Raw genomic sequence first — 22,917 nt, 5'->3', positions numbered from 1 at the left:
AATTTATTTCAGTAATGCAACGTAAAAGGGAAAACTAATATATGAGATAGACGCATTACATGCAAAGCAAGATAGTTCAAGCCGTGATTTGTCATAAGTGCGATGATTATGGCTTACAGCTCATGAAAACCACAAATCCACAATCTCAGTAAATTAGAATATTACATGCAATCAATAAAACAAGGAGTGTACATAGAACAATATCAGACCTCTGAAAAGTATAAGCATGCATATGGACTCAGTACTTGGTTTGGGCCCCTTTTGCAGCAATTACTGCCTCAATGCGGCGTGGCATGGAAGTTATCAGCCTGTGGCACTGCTGAGGTGTTATGGAAGACCAGGATGATTCAATAGCGGCCTTCAGCTCTTCTGCATTGTTCGGTCTCATGTCTCCCATCTTTCTCTTGGCAATTCCCCATAGATTCTCTATGGGGTTTAGGTCAGGCAGGTTTGCTGGCCAATCAAGCACAGTAATCACACATTCATTGAACCAGGCTTTGGTGCTTTAGGCAGTGTGGGCAGGTGCCAAGTCCTGCTGGAAAATTAAGTCAGCATCCCCATAAAGCTCGTCTGCGGAAGGAAGCATGATGTGCTCCAAAATCTCCTGGTAGACGGCTGTGTTGAGACATGAGACCGAACAATGCAGAAGAGTTGAAGGCCGCTATTGAAGCATCCTGGTCTTCCATAACACCTCAGCAGGTGTACACTCCTTGTTTTATTGATTGCATGTAATATTCTAATTTACTGAGATTGTGGATTTGGGGTTTTCATGAGCTGTAAGCCATAATCATCGCACTTATGACAAATCACGGCTTGAACTATCTTGCTTTGCATGTAATGCGTCTATCTCATATATTAGTTTCCCCTTTTACGGTGCAGTACTGAAATAAATGAACTTTTGCACGATATTCTAATTTTTCGAGTATCACCTGTATCTCAGTAGAAAAATATCTGCTCTAAAAGATCATGTTTGCACAATTCTCCCAATATGTCATAATAAATATGCAAATAAACTCAGACAGTTTTTTTAGATTTCAATTCTACAGTTCAGTAAAAACATTCTTACTGATATCTGAAGACAGAACACAAAGAACAAATGCAAATTACAGAATTCTCTTAAATCAGTGGGGAGTTTGCTATTTTCAGTGTAATCTATCTTTTGCTCTCAGCAGAAAAGAATTAAATATAAAATAAACCTCACCATAAAAAAAAAACATGTACATAGAAAAATATATACATAATAAAATAAATATGATGGTTATTTTCACCTAATGAGTTAATTCACTATGAACCCTTCCCTAACAGTAATTCAGAAGCAGTTTGCATGCTTAGTAATTGAACGGTAAACTGATAACTGGATTTTTTTTTATAACTGCAAAGCAGGGAAACTGTATGATTGTAGATTCTAGGAGTTACTTAATCACAAAAATACAGGAAATACCAGGAGATTACATCAGTATGAATGGCATGAAGGCAACATGCAAGCAAGTAAAAAAAAAAAGACTATCATTAAACGAACACTGTAGGCAGGGATGTGCGCCCTAGGGGTGTGCGAACTGTGCGGCCGCACAGGGTGCCATTAGCAGCCGACACAACTCGCACACTGCCTGAGTGACAGCTGTAAGGGGTGCTCAGAGCACTACTATAACGCAGGACGCGCAATGTAGCGTGGCAGCGCGGCACCCGGGTGGAGGATTTAATTATGCTCCACTCGGGTCTATCAAAAATAGTAAAAATGGCAGAACTAAGCGGCAGACAGGCAGGGGCAGATCTAAGCGGCAGGCGGGGTTTGCTCCCCCACCTATCACCACACTGCCCCTGCTCCCCCACCATGCCCACTGTGCCCCTGCTCCCCCACCATGCCCCTGCTTTCCCACCTACCCACTGAGCCCCTGCTCCCCCACCTTCTACTTGACTGCCCATACTGCCCACTGTACCCCTGCTCCCCCACTTGCCCACCGCGCCCCTGCTCCCCCACCTGCCACCCCGCTACTCCTGCTCTCCCACCTTCCTCCACTGTGCCCCATGCTCCCCCACCTACCACTACACTGCCCTCCTAAAGACCTAAGACCGGCCCTGACTGTATTCACTATAACCATTTCATCTAATTTAATTGAGAGAAAAGGCAGTATTTACATCATGGCTTACACACCTCCAGTGGCAGTTACTCAGACGGCCACTAGAGGTGCTTCCTGTGTGCAGCACTAGCGTTCAGCGTCTCCACACTCTGCATTAAGATGCTGAACATTTCACTGATTCACTGATTCAATGCATCTCTATGAGGAGATGCTAAATGGTACATCAGAGCGTTTTTTTGGGATGGGTGGGGGGAGGAAACAACCATGCAAGTAAGGCTTACTAAATATAAAAACAACTTTAAATAAAACACTGTTTTTTTGGTTAAAGTAACCCTTGGACACAATCAGGCATGCAAAAGAACTAATTCCTGCAAGGACTCAGTTCTTGTAGATTAATTCTGGTAAATTCATTAAAGGGACACTCCAAGTACCATAATCACTACAGCACTCTGTACTCCACTACAGCCAACAGAGAGCTGAAAGATCAGATGTAATGGTGAAGATGAGGAGCAGGCCTGATAGACCCCAGGTAAAAGTCAAAACATTCTAAAATGATCTGACTACTTCTAAAGGTACTCCTGGCACTATAACTCCTACAGTGCACTGTAATGGGTTTTGAGTTTGGAATGTTTATTTAACGTGGTTCTGTCACCTTCGGAGGTCTTTCAATATTTTGCAAAGACCCCAGATGCTGACCTTGCTGCTTGTAGTGAGGTGGCCGTGGGGTGCAATGGCACTGGAAAAGATGAATTTTACTTACCTGAACCAGTCAGTGAAATGCCACCCTTATTTTTTTGCTTGTCCTTTTCAGTTCCTACTGCTTAATCTGCCAAGAGCCGACATCAGTACTGTATTCTTGAGCATGCATGAAACTACATCACTGATTTCTACAGAGGATCCTGTGAGACCCTTTATAAACAGAGCCTTTCCCCGGTTGAAGTCTTGACAAAGATTTGCAGTGGTAGCACCGCATTTTTTCCCAAACTTTGTCAAATGTAGGATACATACATAAGAGAGTAGCCCCTACTTTGTCTCACGATATCTTTAGAATAGGTTAGAATTTCAGTGAAATTCCAACACAGTGTTCATGAACATTTCATAATAGTTTATCTTTATGAAACATTTTTTTTGGTATTTTTTTTTTTTTTTGGGAGGTGGAGCGAAAAGAGACCCTAACTGCACAGAGTTGGAGATCTGCTCATTTATCATGTAATGTCATTTCCTAACACACCACAACACACTGTTTACCCACAAGTCTACTTCATCACAAAACCTACTTTATAGGGATTACTCTTGCTCCTGCAGATTCAAGTGTCTTCACATAAGAGGCAGCAATGTACGATGACCCATACGATTGTAACTCTTCAAAGTGTGTCTCCTGAGCCAGTATCCCTGCAACAGCAAAACACAATCAACATATGGCCATTAGACAAATAAATGTCAAAAGTAAAACACAAATGATTTCTGTAAATCATGTGCTTACCCATATTATATATAAAATTTATTTAACATTATCCTTTATTATTAAACATTTTGCTACATTAACCCCTTAAGGACACAACTTCTGGAATGAAAGGGAATCGTGGCAGAATATTTCCGTCATGTGTGCTTAAGGGGTTAAATCGAAACCCCAATGTGACCGTCTCGAGTCTTTCACATTATATTCAGTCTACTTCAACCTAGTGTCTGAAATATCTCACCCAACCAATAGCTTCCCATAAATGGAGGAATAATTAGCATACAAACAACCGCATGATATCTACATGCTTTGGAATGCATCACAGAAATGAGCCGAAGAATCACATTGATGAACCATTCAGCCACATGTTGCTTCTCATTAATGGAAAAAACTAACAGAATAAAGAAGACCGAACTATGCAAGTGAATGCAAGCCTCTGACTGCGTCCATGATTTATTTATTTTTAAACAAACATTGGGCAGATGTTTATGGGAACATATGCAGCTAACAATTTTCCTGCATGACACTCGATCAGACCAGGTTGTGGTTATGGTGCCTTATTTGTCCCTTTCACTTATGTGCAATAACACCTCTGTAAAAGGAAAGAAGGTCTATTTAATACAATTTAAGAGATTAAATAACGTTATGGTTCGCTGTAATAGAACTAGCAAGTTTACATTTATATTAAGAAAATAACAATTCAGACAACATAAGTCACGTACATTTGTTAATGGACTCAGGACACTGATTTGTGGTGCACGTCATGTATAGTTAACGTTTTGTGTTTTACACAAAACGTGTAATTAATATCTTCGTACCAACACTTCTCTGACAAGCATTTACATACAAAAGAAAGTAGCTACTTATGCCAAGTCCTGTAATTCATGGGAAAACAAACATGTCCTTAATGATTTATTCAGTTAATTTATACTGCTGATTTATGTCTATTTCATGTACGGTATATTAACAACTCAGAATATGGGCCCTAGAACATGCTGTACAGGCCTGTCTGCCCAATGTTAGTCACCTTATGTTCTAGCAATGAGAAGGACCAGATTGTCAGGAGATCTTGGGGAGGTGGAGCAGAACTGCGGCAAATAATCTCACGCTGGATTAAAGGCAAGTTAACTCTTTATTTAGAGCAACGTTCGGAGCAGTAATATGAATGGCAATTTACACACTTCAGCATTATACAGGTTTAGAAATGCTTCTAATATGAATGTACAAGAGGTGTACAATGAGGTGTACAATGTACACATTGAGTGGATTGGATGCTTTTTAGATTCTGCCACTTAGGCTATTAATTATTGAGGCCTAAAATAAAAATTATTCTATCAACCTTCCCAATTCCCAGTTTAATGAATAATTAACAAGGCAGAATTATAGTCAAATTTTAAAAACATGACCTCCTACTCTGGATATATTTCAGAATGCAATGACGAGGCACCATAACAACTTTATCAGAAACAATTTAACCTCAAAGTCTTGAACACAGAGCACGTTGGTTGCTCTCATGAACATCCACTACAGTCCAGGCTGGAAACACAAAGTCTCTGATTGGCTGAGAGCATCAACTGAACAACTCTTCATTGACAAAACAGAGTGAGATACGTATTCCTTTAAATTACACTGCAGTTGACATTTGGCATTTAAAAATCTTAACAATTATTTTCTCAAACATTACCCTTCCGCAGTCTTTGAACTAAGATTTGACACGGTTCTTTGAGAAACAAACATATGTAAAGTTCACAGCAACTGTAACTGATAGAACCAGTCTGCAACAGAATGGACTCATTGTTATCTGATACAAAAACGTGTTCTGGTCAGGCACAACGACTAAAATGAGATGGTGGTAATGGGGCAGTTTAGAATATTTTTAGGATAGCCATAGAAACCAATGCATTAGCTTCAGGTCTGTGTTTTGATAAATAATGCAATAGAATTATTTACAATAGTAAAACAATTTTAATATTTGATAAATAAAACAACTAATTTGTAAACATTTAATTTATTTATTTTTTATTATTTCAGTAAGTTTTTCACTGTAGTATTGACTTAAAGGAACACTCAACTCAGTGAAGTTGTTTTCGGCACTGCAAGTGATAATTCCTTACTCCAGTAAATGCTACGGCAGCTTACTTACTAGAGTAAATAAAGCAGTAAAAGGAAGTAAAAAGGTACTCCCCTGTATTTCCATGTTGTGGACAACTTTACCATCTCAAGATGGGCATGTGCACGGGTGCCCTGACACCTACATATCGTACGAACACTTGCACAAAAAGAGAAAGAATAGCACAAGAAATATCTAATATGATTTAAGATAAGCATTTCTAATGATTTAATATTTTTTGGATAGAATTGTAAATAAAGTTGCTATCATGCAAGATTCTCATCATTCTGCTGTTTGCCTACTTCAGTCCAGTGGCCTGGCCTCTCTGCATCGACCTGGCGGAGATCACACACCACCAGCGCAAGCTACCACCCAGATTCCAACTACCTCTGGTGGGGGAAGGACTTGGCCTCCGAGAGACACGAGTCAGTAGACTAATGATGATGGCTTTCACACAGGCCTGGGGCCGCAAGGATGCCCTGTATTGATGCTATCCTGCACATTCTCCCATGATTTTACCTAAACGTAATAATATTTTTATTTTACCTACTCTTATGATCTCTACCTGGTGAAGTGCAGCAGTAGAGTTATATCCTTAGTTCCAGTGGAAAACATTTAAACAAATTCTTCTGATGCAAGTTACATCAACATGTTATTTAGTGCTCTTTACTTGAAATCCGTGGATTCTAAACAAGTCCTCGAGTACTCCCCAACAGTCCAGGATTTAGGGATTACCCCTTTGTGTCTAAGATGTTTTTAGATATAAAAGATATAAGAAAGAAAAAAAAAAAACACTTTAGACACAACGTGGTAATCCCTAAATCCTGGACTGGTAGGGGTGCCTTGAGGACTGGTTTGGAAACCACTGCATTAAATGATAATGTCTGCTTAGTTTCCTGTGCAGCAGGACCACCTAGAAAGTTAAAGGGACACTGTAGTCACCCAGACCACTTCAGCTCATTGAAGTGGTCTAGGTGCTGCGTCCCTATTGCACTTAGTGCTGCAATGTTAAACATTGCAGTTCCAGAGAAACTGCAATGTTTACATTGCAGTTCTAAGTCTGCTCTCTTTGGTCCTCATGCTCTGAGGACCTCCAGAGTCAGATTTTTCTCTATAGGAAAGCATTGATTCAATGTTTCCCTATGGGGAGGTCTAATGCGTGCACGGTATTGTCGCGGGACGCATGAGGGGGCGGAGCTTTGACCCAGCGCCGAGGGATACCGATCAGGTAAGTAAATAAAGGGTTTTGAACCCTTTATTTACCGTGTAGGAGGGGGCGCTAGTAAGGGGGAGGCAGCCGAAATCAGTTGTGCCAGGAATACAGCTTTGTATTCCTGGCACTACAGTATCCCTTTAAGTGGCAATTGTAGTAAACTATGATTCCTGTTCAGCAAGCATTACTTGTTTTACAGTTTGTCTTTGATAAATATTACGCCTATACTGTTGCCTAACAGTTAGACTTGATGACCTAGCCTGATTTATTATTACTGTTATTTTAGTCACATAAAATTGTGCAATTACTTTCTATGTCATACCAACATATCACAGTGTATGTGATCGGAAACGTGCCATTGTTATTGTGGCATCGCAAGTCTGAATGTACTCATTTGCACAGCAAAAATAAATACATGAATATAAAAAAGTTTATCCAAAAATGTAAATCAAGGCCTTGTTAGGTCTTTGGTTTATGTAAATATCTCGAAATGGCAGTACAGCTTGTGGCGCAGTTGAAGGGTTTTTTCCCCTATCATTTTTCTCTATAAGTAATACTCCAAGCTGGCATTGAGACCACTTTTTAAAGATAAGTGATAATGCTTGTTGTGCACTTTTTTTTAATTGTATTATTTTATAATGCATTAATGTAAAAGTAATATTTGCTGTTGCATTTGCAACTATCCCTACTGGAACAACGGAGAGAATGAAACCTGTGGTTTTATTCCAATTGCCCAGTTGTTTGTAGTGAGAATTGTGCACATTCAACAGACCTATAAGTAGAATGGAATTTGGGGATAAGTATTGTAGTAACCCTAAACACTAAACCTAATTCTAGCCCTAACTACTAAGACTCAAGGGGAAAAAAAAAAAAAAACAACAAAAAACATCAAGGTAGAAGTAGGGATTATGGAATGCTCCCTCTATAAAGTCTAAAATAAATGCATTCACTGCCAATAGTGGCGCCATTGTCCTTCTTTAAAAAGGCGCAACAAGACGAGATTTGTCTGCGCAGGAAAAAAACCTAGAGTAGCCATGAAACAACCGCACAGAAGCTACACTGAGGGAGGCATAGGGTCCCTGATCTCCTTTTGTACAACAAAGCAGCGGTGTTGGCGCCACTGACACAAGTAATTACGTACAGAACCCATCCTCAATGGGTCACAATAGAGGAAGAGGTTCTGGACACCCCATTGGCGACATTATGTTGGGTGCCGAGGGAGCAAAGACTCAAAGCTCCTGGCGTGTTGCCTATTATGCAGTTCATGTTACAAACATGGGGCAAACACCAGCTAGTCAGGACACAGAAAGCATCCAAAGCCACACCAATATCTGCTTTACTGTACTGGATTCCACATTTCAACGCAGCTGCATGGCAGCGAGCGGGGGTCCACCACATCCACTGCTTTTACGATAGGGACAAAAGGCTATCATTCTCACAGCTAGCGATGAAATATGACATCCCTCAGACCATGCAATACACATACCTCCAAGTTACACACTTTTTAGACTCCAATAAAGAACAAAAATCACAGGAAGGCCATGTCCCAATTTGAAAAATTATGTGCGGGGCTTGCCCCATTGAGGGGACAATTATCCGTGTGCTACCAGGCAATAAACAATCATCAACCCTTTGAACAATGCCAATACGCAGTAGAATGGGTTAGAGACTGCGAGGAACCCATTTCAAATACACAGTGGGAAATGTGCCCGCGGGCACTAAAAGGGATCACATATTGTGCAGCACACATAGAACTGCACAGAAAATTTTTACTGAGATGGTACATGGTCCCTGCCAGGTTAGCACACATATACCCAGATGGCTCTCCTAAGTGTTGGAGATGTGGCACACAGAAATGCACGATGTTCCACATATGGTGGACCTGCCCGGTCCTCCTCCCAATGTGGACAAAGATACATGCCATGGTAAGCGACATTGCGAAACTAGCCATACCAAAGAAACCCTTGCACCTATTACTACTGGGTCTACCCACAAACATACTATGGGAGAACAAAGTGGTGGTAACCCACGTTCTACTCACCACCCTCTATCTCATTGCGAGGCACTGGAAACAGGCAAGACCTCCGTCAATTAAAGGTATAATAGGTACGGTAGAAAAAAAACCAAAAAAATATGAACTGACATACTTAGAAACAGAAGGGAAATGACAAAAAATGGAACTGGCAAAGGCAGGGTGGGATCAATTCAGGACTAGCTATAGCGAAAGACTTGCTTCACAACCCGGAGGGGCGGATGTCACCGGGCCCCCAGGAGATTTAACAAACAAACAGGCATCATAAGCCATTGAAATCAACTCGGAGAAACCCCCCCAAAAAAAACCTAAACAGGTACCCCTGTTACACACTAGCAACTACGGGAAAGGCGGGAAGGAAACCCAGTCCCCCCCCCCCCCCCTGCCCCACTTACACCACCCTAACCCACCCAACCCTATAGCCACCTCAAGGAGGTGGATTCAATGTTTAAGGTTTAAATGTTTCAGTTTGCCATTGACTTCCAGAAACTAAGGAGGGGGAGAGGAGGAGAGAGAACAAACTAGGGATAGACACAATGCAAACAACGTGGATTGTATACAACTAGAGTGTGTGTATATGTATAGGAAAATTGTAAGACACCCGACTATGTACCAACCTCAACCGAATGTTTAACAAATTTAATGTCAAACCAACTATCCATGGTCGAATGTTCCCCCATTCCCTTTCTCTTCTGTACCCCCCACAAAAAGCATATTTGTGACTTTAAAAATAAAAATTGTCAAATTTAAAAAAAAAAATGTATTCAGTTAATAAATTGTAGTGAACTGGAAAACTAATTGCAAAGTTTAGGCCAAAATAGCTGCTTTGGTAAAATTATCCAACTTGTCCTTAAAGCGGCACTGTCATGCCGAACTTACCTTTCCTCAATCTCTTCCTCTTCTCCCCCTCTCTCAGGATCTGTTCTTCTTTTCTTCCTGTCTTCTTTAGTTTTCATTAAAATCATAAGACAAAGTAGGGACTCTTTGCCTTATGGAGGAATCCTCCGCTTTACCAGCTCTGACCAGCGGAGGAGCAAAGTGTGCTTCATTTCCGCTGGTCAGAGCAATTTTCCCATAATTCTTACCTTTCCTCTGTGTTCCCACGATGCTTCCTGTCATTTTAGACGAAACTGCCGAATTGCGTTCTAACTGAATGAGAACAGTATGTTCGTTTCTTTTAGAACGCAATTCGGCACTTTGTTCGGATCGCAATTTCATTCTAATGAATGAAACTCCGATCCTTTTCATTGCCGCGGCTGCATCTTCCAGCCGCTTAGTAGATAACTCCCTAATTCCCACGGTATCAGGGAGTTATCTACTAAAAGGCTGAAAGACCTAAATTGGTCTTTCAGCCACATTTACTAATACTAAGTAAAAATTACTTAGTATTAGTAAATAATATGCCCCTACTCGCTATACCGAGAGTAGGGGCATGTCTAGTAAGCAGTGAGCAGCCTGTGGCTGCTCACTGTAAAAAAACAAACAAAAAACAAAAACCTAATAACCTCCCCCCCACCCCCCTTGCGCAGCTGGTGGAGGCCCCCTAAATAACAATAAGTCCTCTCCCCCTGGCCCCCACCCCTGAGCAGTGGGTGGGGGCCCTAAATAAAGATATGGGGGGGGACCTACTGTCCTGCCCCCGCCCCCACCCCAGAGCGGTGGGTGGGGGCCCTAGATAAGAATGGCGGGGGGCTACCATCCTCCCCCCTGGTCCCCACCACTGAGCGGTGGGTGGGGGACCTAAATAAAGAGAGGGGACCTACCGTCCTCCCCCCCGGCCCCCACCCCTGAGCGGTGGGTGGGGGCCCTAAAAAAAACAATAAGGGGGGGCGACCTACTGTGTCCCCCCCCCCCGCCCCCACCCCTGAGCGGTGGGTGGGGGCCCTAAATGAAAATCCCCCCCCCCAATCAAGGTGACTAGGGGTCCCAAGCCCCTAGTCAACCCCCCCACCCAAATCAAACTATCCCCTACCTACCCCCCTCACCCTAAAAATAGTGAGGGGGGGAATAAAATAACGAACCTGTAAAAAAAAATTAAACTTACCATTTGACGTCTTCTTTTTTCTAAAATCTTAATTTTTCAGCCCCAAAAAAGGCCAAATAAAAAGCCATCATACCTGTCGAACTTAAAATAAAATAAAAAACCTGAGCGCAAAAAAAAAATCAGACGAAAAAGAAAAAACCCGAGCGCAAAATAATAATCCATCTTCACCCATGGAGGGCTCCGCGCAGACTGAGCTACGCAGGGCGGGGGAAGGCTTATAAAGCCTTGTCCCGCCCTGCAATTAGGCTAAGAACACTCTGATTGGTGGGTTTAAGCCAATCAGAGTGCTCTTTGACATTTTACACAGCGTGGGAAAGTTCTTTGGAATTTTCCCACGCTGTGGAAAATGACACAGAGGACTGTGATTTGATGGTTTGAAAACCATCCAATCACAGTGCTTTGTGTCATTTTACACAGCGTGGGAAAGTTCTTTGGAATTTTCCCACGCTGTGTAAAATGACATAGAGCACTGTGATTGGACAGCGTGGGAAAATTCCAAAGAACTTTCCCACGCTGTGTAAAATGACAAAGAGCACTCTGATTGGCTTAAACCCACCAATGAGAGTGTTCTTAGCCTAATTGCAGAGCGGGGGAAGGCTTTATAAGCCTTCCCCCGCCCTGCGTAGCTCAGTCTGCGCGGAGCCCTCCATGGGTGAAGATGGATTATATTTTTGCGCTCAGGTTTTTTCTTTTTCGTCTGTTTTTTTTTTTTTGCGCTCAGGTTTTTTATTTTATTTTAAGTTCAGTAGGTCCCCCCCTTATTGTTTTTTTAGGGCCCCCACCCGCCGCTCAGGGGTGGGGGCCAGGGGGGGAGGACAGTAGGTCCCCCCCTTATTGTTTTTTTAGGGCCCCCACCCACCACTCAGGGGTGGGGGCCGGGGGAGGACAGTTGGTCCCCCCCCTCTCTTTATTTAGGGCCCCCACCCACCGCTCAGGGGTGGGGGCCAGGGGGGGAGGACAGAAGGTCCCCCCCCCCCTCGTTATCATTATGGCCCCCACCCGCCGCTCAGGGGTGAGAGGGGGACCTGGGGGGCTTATGAAGTGGCGGGGAGCACAGCTCCCTGCCGCTTCTATCTGTACATATTACAAGGAGGGAGCTGCACGCCGGTAGCTCCCTCCTTGTAATAAACTGGACGAACAAACGAACACTGATACTCAGTGTTAGTTTGTTCATCTGATTTTTCTATTCATTCATTCGTCTGTCTGATGAATGAATGAATAGATGAAATTCCCGTTCGCATGTCCAAGTGTTTAACTGGGCATGTGCAGGAATCTCACATGCTATCTAGTGTGGGCAGATGACGTGTCCCACAGGGACTTCACCTACCCACACAAAGATGGCGGCTCCCTGAATATAGATTGGGGCAGAAAATACAGATTAATAAATAGGTAATCTGGGGGGCTTAGGGGGATTTGGGGGTGACTAGGGGGTCAATTGGATGTAGTGGAGGCGGGAGGGGGGTTAAAAAAAAATTGGATTCGGCATGACAGTGCCGCTTTAACCCCTGCTTAGCAATTTTAGCCTAAATTTTAAAATGTCTTCAATTCACAATTTGGTGCTTAGTAAATAAAAGTGGAAAGGTGAGAATGGAAATTATTGTTTCTGCTTCCAGCGAGTGCAACAATGTAAACTTGTATAAATAAACAGAATAAACATTGCATGTGTTGCCCTAATTAAAACTTAAAGGGACACTATTGTCACCAGAACAACTACAGCTTAATGTATTTGTCCTGGTGAGCATAATCATTACCTTCAGGCATTTCAGAGGAAACCTCAATTTGTTTAAAAATACATAGGGAAGTGGAAAGAGCGCAGGTAACTCTTTTTCTTTGGTTTCTACTATATGTATTTTGGCTGTACTATGGTCATTGCTGCCACCCAGGAGTGATGGGAGTTTGAGCGCAGGACTTGTTTCTTTGTATTTCGTAGGAATGGCAGTGTTTACATTACCCCAAAAGGTCACCTCCAGTGGCCACTCCTCAAATGCCACTGGAGATGCTCAGGGCCGGACTGGGAATAAAAAGCAGCCCTGGAAAAATGTTATACCAGCCCCATCATAAATTGTGCCAGCTGTGACAGATATACAGTTACAATTATTTAACCAACAAGAAGGAGCGCACTCACAGGACTTAAAATAAACAAAAGAGCTGTTTTATTCTAATCAGATGTGCAACATCTTACTTCAACGTTTCATCCTTATAATTTTGAAAGGTCCAGTAATGGGAATGAAACATTGACTGAAGGCTGCTGCACGTCTGATTTAAATTAATCTTATTTTGGTTAGTCCTCATTCCTATGAGTGCACTCTTCGTTGTATGTAGTTTGATACCAGGGAATGAACGACTGAGAGAAAGGCAGGGTTATCCACTAAACTAATATTTTTGTGAATGAAAATGTAAATTGCTAAATAGTCAAGCTGTCACTATACCCAAGTTAAAATTTTGTTTCAAATCCGCTATTTTGGTTTAAATTATGAAATTTACATTTTCACTTTTTAAAATTAAAACTATTAGTAATAACCCTTTGGCAAATGTCAAACCCTTCATACATTATATGTGTGTGTGTGTGTGTGTGTGTGTGTGTGTGTGTGTGTAATTTCCAAGTGTATTATGCATGACAATATTATATATTATAAACATAATAATTATTAAAATTATGCTTGCGATTTATATACATACATACATATATACATATATAGTGATATAATACCATTTGTGCATATGTATCTATGCAGAATACTTTCACAAATCACATAGATAAAGCAAAGCTATATTTTATTTTTTTAATTCAACATATCATTTAAAAAAAAAAAAAACACAAGCATAAACACGGATTTTTGATTAATGGATACTCACTGGCACGTACTGACATACACTCACACACACTCACATACACTGGCGCACAATGATCCATACTCACACACATACAGTGATCCATACTGACACTAACACAGTGACCCATACTGACACTAACACAGTAATCCATACTGATACATACATTGATCCACACTGACACTCACACACAGTAATCCATACTGACACTCACACATACATTGATCCATACTGACACTCACACATACATTGATCCATACTGACACTCACACAAACATTGACCCATACACTGATCCACACTGACACATACATTGACCCATACTGACACTCACACATACATTGATCCATACATTGACCCATACTGACACTCACACATACATTGATCCATACATTGACCCATACTGACACACACATACATTGATCCATACATTGACCCATACTGACACTCACACATACATTGATCCATACATTGACCCACACTGACACTCACACATACATTGATCCATACATTGACCCATACTGACACTCACACATACATTGACCCATACTGACACTCACACATACATTAATCCATACATTGACCCATACTGACACTCACACATACATTGATCCATACATTGACCCATACTGACACTCACACATACATTGATCCATACATTGACCCATACTGACACTCACACATACATTGATCCATACATTGACCCATACTGACACTCACACATACATTGATCCATACATTGACCCATACTGACACTCACACATACATTGATCCATACATTGACCCATACTGACACTCACACATACATTGATCCATACATTGACCCATACTGACACTCACACATACATTGATCCATACATTGACCCATACTGACACTCACACATACATTGATCCATACATTGACCCATACTGACACTCACACATACATTGATCCATACATTGACCCATACTGACACTCACACATACATTGATCCATACATTGACCCATACTGACACTCACACATACATTGATCCATACATTGACCCATACTGACACTCACACATACATTGATCCATACATTGACCCATACTGACACTCACACATACATTGATCCATACATTGACCCATACTGACACTCACACATACATTGATCCATACATTGACCCATACTGACACTCACACATACATTAATCCATACATTGACCCATACTGACACTCACACATACATTGATCCATACATTGACCCATACTGACACTCACACATACATTGATCCATACATTGACCCATACTGACACTCACACATACATTGATCCATACATTGACCCATACTGACACTCACACATACATTGATCCATACATTGACCCATACTGACACTCACACATACATTGATCCATACATTGACCCATACTGACACTCACACATACATTGATCCATACATTGACCCATACTGACACTCACACATACATTGATCCATACATTGACCCATACTGACACTCACACAAACATTGATCCATACATTGACCCATACTGACACTCACACATACATTGATCCATACATTGACCCATACTGAAACTCACACATACATTGATCCATACATTGACTCATACTTACACTCACACATACAGAACTCCATACTGACACTCACATAATATCTTCAAAAACACCTCCCACACACAATTACACACTCAAATATACACACACCCTATGAATCCTACCTTGCTCCGTGCTCGCTCAGCTCCTGGCTGAGAAGCAGCCTGCCTGCAGCTCTGTCTGGCCCCACTTCTCTCCCTGCCTGCAGCTGTCTGGCCCCACTCCTCTCCCTGCCACCACTCCTCTCCCTGCCTGCCAGCACTTTACACACAGGAAGCAAAAGGCAGAGGACCCGCGTGGGCTGCCCTGCTCTGCCTGATTACCGGGTTATATGCTTCCTGTGTGTGAAGGCTGACAGGCAGGCACAGGACTGCCTCCCTCCCTGCTCCTTATCCTTCACTCGCGAGCAGCATTAGCAGGTCACTTTGGAGTGCCTGCTGCTCACTGTGTGTACTGTGTGGGGAGAGGAAGGGCTGCTGCACTGTGCGGCCCCAAGTGCACCGGCCCACCGGGAAATTTCCCGGTATCCCGGTGGGCCAGTCCGGCCCTGGAGATGCTTCCGTTCAGTGTCTCCGTCTCCGCACTCTGCATGGAGACGCTGAACTCTCCTCATAGAGATGCATTTATTCACTGCATCACTATGAGGAGGTGCTGATTGGCCAAGCCGGTGGATGGCGCAGTCCCATATCGGAAAGCATTGGATTGGTTAAAAAAAAAAAAAAAAACATTTTTTGATGATGTCAGCAAGGAAGCGGATCCGGGGAAGGGCCAACACTAGCAGACGCAGGCAGTGTTGGAAATAAGGTAAGTTTTATTACCTTTTATGGAGGCTAAAGAGGGCAAGCAACCAATATGGTGTTTTTTTGTGATCCTGACCCTATAGAGTTCCTTTAAAGGAAAACTATGGTGTTGGGAATACAAATAGGGTTAAAAAGATGACTTACTTACCTTTCAGCCTCCGCAGCACCGGTCTCCCTGCTCCAGCTCCGCCTCATTAGCTGAGATCATCAATGGCCGAAAGTGTAATTCCTCATTGGGCAGTCAAGAAGAGTTTTGGTCTGGCTAATATAAATTATGTGCACAACTGGCGTCTGATGCCAGCAGACACAGCATGCTGGCACTAGACAGCCAATAGTGGTATAGCTCCCTCCTTCTGCTATCCCTGTCCTCCCATAAATATGCCCCTCTTGACTTGCCATCCCTCTCCGCGAGCGGAAGTGACAGTCCACCTTCCCTCTCCTTCAGGCAAGGGGAAATGGCATCACTCAACAAGCATTTGGTTAGGGGGTTGGTATAAGGCAGTGATGGCGAACCGGTGGCATGCCAAGCCCTCTCTGTTGACATGTGGCCATAGGTCACAGAGGGAGGGGGCGCTGACGCCTGCAGGCGTCTACTCTGCTTTCGTGACGGGAGGACATGGAGGCAGGGGGAGGGATCTGGGAAGCAGCTCTCCTGTTCTCCCGCGAGCAGGCTGCAGCACTGCTGTCCTTCCAGCATTGTGCAGGAGGACAGGAGAGCTGCAGCCAGCCACATACTTACCACCACCGAACCACCAGAGCTGCAGCCAGCCACATACTTAACACCACCGGACCACGGGGTCTGTCCCCCCCTCCCCTCCCATCTTCTTACCTTTGGGGGATAAAGATTCTTCAATCTTTTTTTTTATGTATCTTTGCCACACACAGCACCCCTACCCTCCACAGTCCGCAACCTACCACCCCCCCCCCCCCCCACACACACACACACACAAACACGTACACTGCATCCCTCAACGCAGTATGTGTGTGTATTCAGCAGTCTTTAAGTATTCAGCAGTGTGTGTCTGTATTCAGCAGTCTGTGTGTGTATGTATTGCATTTGTTTTAGATGCTAATAAATATAAGCTTAATGTTATCTATTATTTATATCATTATTTAAAATCTGTATCATTGAACTCTCTGTTGTTGTGTTCTTCTTTTAAAACAAAAGATGTTAATTAGTTCGGACAACTGTACAAGTTGTTTTTTTCTAAACTTAAATCGGAGTATTTCTTTTTTTAAAGTAAAGTCTAAAATGAACTAGAGCTCGTTCAAAGGTTTACTCTTACTGTTAAACTCTAAAAGATATGATAGGAAAAACAAACAAATCATGTTGTATTCTGATACCTATTGGAAAATAAAAGCACATTTGTTCTGCGTCATTCAATATGTAACTACACTACCCTCCCTGAACATGTTTACTCATCTTTCCTTATCGGGTTTGTACCATTTAGAATAGATTTCTTTATAAATAGACTGGATTAGTGATAGTAATAGCAGGACAATAAATAGAAATTGATAGCTAGCAGTGAATCAGTATAGAACAGACTGCTTTAGTAACAGAGAAATTGTAAATTAAGGAGATATGCTAGTGTAACTATTTATAGTGATACAATAAAATATGGGCTTCGGGATCACAAATGTAGTGTGATCTCTCTCTCTCTCTGTCTCTGTCTCTCTCAGCACTATCTCTTTCCTGTTATCTTACTAAATGCAAGTCTGGTTGGGCCAATCACTACAACACATCTGTCTCTGGTGCTGTGGTCCCTCGTCATCATACAGAGTTATTACACTCAGATGGTCAGTGGAAGCCAGTGATACATTGTGATACCCAACACCCTGCAATCCCAGGGATGCCTGTCCATGCTGGCCCCTGGGCGGGTCTCTTACCGATGATAGGTCTGGTGTTGACAGGCTGGCCGTGTCCATGCAGAGTGGAGGCCAGGGACCGCGAGTAGAGCAGCAGAGCGCCGAGCAGCAGGACGGCCAGGGAGCCCATGATGGCACACTGTCTCCTGGAGCAGTTCTTCCTCCGGATTCCTGCCCGCGCTCGGCACAGCCTCCAGGATAGGAGAGCCAACCCCGCGCGCGGTGACTGGTCATGTTGGCACTGAGCCATCAGCCGCTGGCTCCCCCTCCTCCTCCTCCTGAACTCACAGCCAGAGAGACCGCATTGCATCAGCGAGCCCGGGCCATGGATTTCCTCCTCACACTGTCAGCCAGCTCACACCACACTCACACCGAGGGCTGGCTGTGTGAGTGTGAGTGAGATAGGGGGAGGGGAGGAGGGGCAGTCACACTAGCACGGGAACAGTAACATCTGGCCTTATAATATATCATAACACTGATAATATACCATAACAATGATAATATACACTGACTGAAATATACACTGACACTAATAATATACAATAACAATGATAATATACACTGATAATATACACTGATAATATACCATAACAATGATAATATACACTGCCTGAAATATACACTGACACTAATAATATCCCATAACAATGATAATATACACTAACTGAAAATAACAATGATAATTAGTGATGTCGCGAACATAACATTTTCCGTTCGCGAACGGCGAACGCGAACTTCCGCAAATGTTCGCGAACGGGCGAACCCGGCGAACCGCCATAGACTTCAATAGGCAGGCGAATTTTAAAACCCACAGGGACTCTTTCTGGCCACAATAGTGATGGAAAAATTGTTTCAAGGGGACTAACACCTGGACTGTGGCATGCCGGAGTGGGATCCATGGCAAAACTCCCATGGAAAATTACATAGTTGATGCAGAGTCTGGTTTTAATCCATAAAGGGCATAAATCACCTAACATTCCTAAATTGTTTGGAATAACGTGCTTTAAAACATCAGGTATGATGTTGTATCGATCAGGTAGTGTAAGGGTTACGCCCGCTTCACAGTGACAGACCAAACTCCCCATTTAACGCACCGCAAACAACCGCAAACAGTCTATTTGCACAACCGCAAACTCCCCATTTGCACAAGGTTGGATACCAAGCTAGCCATGTCCCGTTCCTTGTCCTCACTGATGTCCTTGAAGGTCTCTTCCTCCACCCAGCCACGTACAACACCAAGGGTCCCCGAAAGGTGACAACAAGCCCCCTTTCTTTTTAAAATGTACACTACTGTTACACCAGATATGAGTTGCACTGGTGTGACACTGTGCCCTGGCAGGCTCTGAAACGCACACGTGTGAAGGAAACTGACTGCTGTTATATTACAGTCAAAAAAGTTTTGTTTTGTTTTTAAATGCAAGTTATTGTGACACCAGATATGAGTGGTGGCACTGGGCAAGTGGGCACAGTATACGCTGTGAGCCTGACACACGCTGGCAGGCAGGCAACTGCAATTAGATTACACAGGAAAAAAAAAAAGCAGACTGATGTTCTAGCCCTAAAAAGGGCTTTTTGGGGTGCTGTCCTTACAGCAGAGATCAGATGAGTCCTTCAGGACTGTAGTGGTCACTGAATACACTAGCCTAGCTATCGATTTCCCTATTAAATCAGCAGCAGCTACACTGTCCCTCCTCTCACTAAGAATGCAGCTTCCGGGGGGTGGGGCCTAGCTGTCATGGAGGAAAGACGCACTTCGTGTGAGCTCCCTCAATATCTCACTTTAAGCAGCTATCAACAAGCGAATTTCACCCCAGAAGGGGATGACCCAGCAATGTTGCTCCTACTTGACCGACCCGACATGCTTAATAGCCGTCAGGTAGATGGTAATCAGTCACACGGGCAAACAAGACAAGAAAGGGTTAAAGATAAATTCAGAGTCAAGAACAAAGCCATGGTCAATACCAAAATAAACAAAATAGATCAAGGAACGCACTAAAGGGTACTGACACAGAAACCACGATAGGACAAAGTGGATAGGGCTAAGGAAGTTTAAATATCCTTTAATATTTGATTGGCCCACGTCATGCCTACGCCCCCAAAACGTTTGTGTGTGGGGGTGCTGGAATGACGTGGGCCAATGGGAGCCTGAATCAACTTTTGGCTCCCACTGCCCCTTTAAGAGTGAGCTCGTGACTCGAGCCGTGCTCCTAGTGCCAGGCGGACCACGTGACCAATAACTGCGGTCAGTGCACGCGGCTAAGTCAGAAGAGGAGATCAAGCCGCATGCGGCTCGTGTGGAGGCAGGAGTGATCCAGCCACGCGCGGCTCAAGCTTAGGAGCCAGGTCGGTCCCAGGATAAGGTAAATACAGCCACAACCACTTATCCCAATCACACACCTTTCCTAACGTCCTATCCCATTAAAAGCATATTACCGCGTATTTAATAAAACAGATAGACCCCCTACTTCATCCAGGTTACCGATCGATGGTTCGATATTCTGAGCCCTCTCTGATTTACTGTACACGACTATTCGATATTCCCACAAATTTTATATAGCATTTTATGTTTGTTTGAGACCACCTTAAAAATATTGGATATCGCTAAAAATCATGATCACTATATACTTTCTCTACAAACCTCTAAAACGAACCAAACTACTTATCCATCCGCTATACCACTTTATCCCACCTAGAACTAGTGCCCAGTTAAAATACTTGACTCTTACTTACCCACACACTCAGTCATGCCACACACATTTCGCCACTACTCTCACTGAATCCCTCTGACTACGGCTAAATTCATCTACATCAGAACACTACTTCTAAGATTGGGTTGTATCCATGTCTCGGGTCTTTCATTTAGAATAGGGGCAGCTTCGGTGTCCTTCAACACTGACACTCCAGTGCATATTATTAAAAGATTGGGCAGATGGAAATCCTCAGTCTACAACCGATATATTCCTCATCCCGAGAAAGAAATGAGGAAAGCTTTTAAAAGCTTGGCTTTGTAAATTTGATGCAATAAGTGTGTTTTTCTTTAATACTTTTTCACCCTCTTTGCATGAACCCGATTTACATATATTACTAATATGTTTCTGAACATATATATTATATTATTCATTCACTCACTCACTCACTCTCTGGGCCGGCCTAAGACATCATGCTGCCTAGGTCCAACAAAAATGACTATGGGGGATAATGTATAATAGACACAGTTTACTGGCTATGGGGGAGGGGGGGGGGATAATAGAAACATAGAAACATAGAATGTGACGGCAGATAAGAACCATTCGGCCCATCTAGTCTGCCCAGTTTTCTAAATACTTTCATTAGTCCCTGGCCTTATCTTATAGTTAGGATAGCCTTATGCCTATCCCACGCATGCTTAAACTCCTTTACTGTGTTAACCTCTACCACTTCAGCTGGAAGGCTATTCCATGCATCCACTACCCTCTCAGTAAAGTAATACTTCCTGATATTATTTTTAAACCTTTGTCCCTCTAATTTAAGACTATGTCCTCTTGTTGTGGTAGTTTTTCTTCTTTTAAATATAGTCTCCTCCTTTACTGTGTTGATTCCCTTTATGTATTTAAATGTTTCTATCATATCCCCCCTGTCTCGTCTTTCCTCCAAGCTATACATGTTAAGATCCTTTAACCTTTCCTGGTAAGTTTTATCCTGCAATCCATGAACCAGTTTAGTAGCCCTTCTTTGAACTCTCTCTAAGGTATCAATATCCTTCTGAAGATAGGGTCTCCAGTACTGTGTACAGTACTCCAAGTGAGGTCTCACCAGTGTTCTGTACAATGGCATGAGCACTTCCCTCTTTCTACTGCTAATACCTCTCCCTATACAACCAAGCATTCTGCTAGCATTTCCTGCTGCTCTATTACATTGTCTGCCTACCTTTAAGGCATCAGAAATAATCACCCCTAAATCCCTTTCCTCAGATGTTGAGGTTAGGACTCTATCAAATATTTTGTACTCTACACTTGGGTTTTTACGTCCAAGATGCATTATCTTGCACTTATCCACATTAAATGTCAGTTGCCACAACTCTGACCATAAACGTATAATAAACACAGATTACTGGCCATGGGAGGGATAATGTATAATAAACACAGGTTACTGGCTATGGGAGGATAATGTATAATAAACACAAGTTACTGTCTATGGGGGGATAATGTATAATAAACACAGGTTACTGGTTTTGGGGGGATAATGTATAATAAACACAGGTTACTGGCTATGGGAGGATAATGTATAATAAGCACAGGTTACTGGCTATGAGGGGGATAATGTATAATAAACACAGGTTACTGGCTATGGGAGGATAATGTATAATAAACACAGGTTACTGGCTATGGGGAGGATAATGTATAATAAACACAGGTTACTGGTTGTGGGGGGATAATGTATAATAAACACAGGTTACTGGCTATGGGGAGATAATGTATAATAAACACAGGTTACTGGCTATGGAGGATAATGTATATTAAACACAAACCCCCCCCCCAAAAAAAATTATACAAAAAAAAATAAAAAATTAATGCAGCTTCAGATTTTATCTAAATTGTATGCTGTATGCTATTCGCCAGCGAACCGTTCGGGACATCACTACTGATAATATATACTGACTGAAATATACACTTACTGATAATATCCCATAACAATGATAATATACATTATTAAAAGATTGGGCAGATGGAAATCCTCAATCTACAACCGATATATTCCTCATCCCGAGAAAGAAATGAGGAAAGCTTTTAAAAGTTTGGCTTTGTAAATTTGATGCAATAAGTGTGTTTTTCTTTAATACTTTTTCACCCTCTTTGCATGAACCCGATTTACATATATTACTAATATGTTTCTGAACATATATATTATATTATTCATTCACTCACTCACTCAC

The 22,917-nt window shown here is 42.6% G+C and overlaps 1 protein-coding gene across 1 annotated transcript in view; it reads right to left on the bottom strand.

Moving 5' to 3' along the window:
- LOC134608512 (gamma-glutamyl hydrolase-like) overlaps positions 1-18,317 on the bottom strand; it is a 45,202-nt gene extending 26,885 nt beyond the window's left edge. Inside the window, exons 1-2 of the mRNA XM_063451363.1 lie at positions 18,027-18,317; positions 3,356-3,470 (exon numbers count right to left, since the gene is read on the bottom strand). Of these exons, the coding sequence (XP_063307433.1) occupies positions 3,356-3,470; positions 18,027-18,315 (404 nt within the window). The 5' untranslated portion in view covers positions 18,316-18,317. The remainder of the gene's footprint in view (positions 1-3,355; positions 3,471-18,026) is intronic.
- Positions 18,318-22,917: the final 4,600 nt, after the last annotated feature.

This window comes from Pelobates fuscus, chromosome 4 (assembly GCF_036172605.1).
Source record: "Pelobates fuscus isolate aPelFus1 chromosome 4, aPelFus1.pri, whole genome shotgun sequence".
NCBI lineage: Eukaryota > Metazoa > Chordata > Amphibia > Anura > Pelobatidae > Pelobates > Pelobates fuscus.
This window is presented reverse-complemented; position numbering and strand designations above follow the sequence as displayed.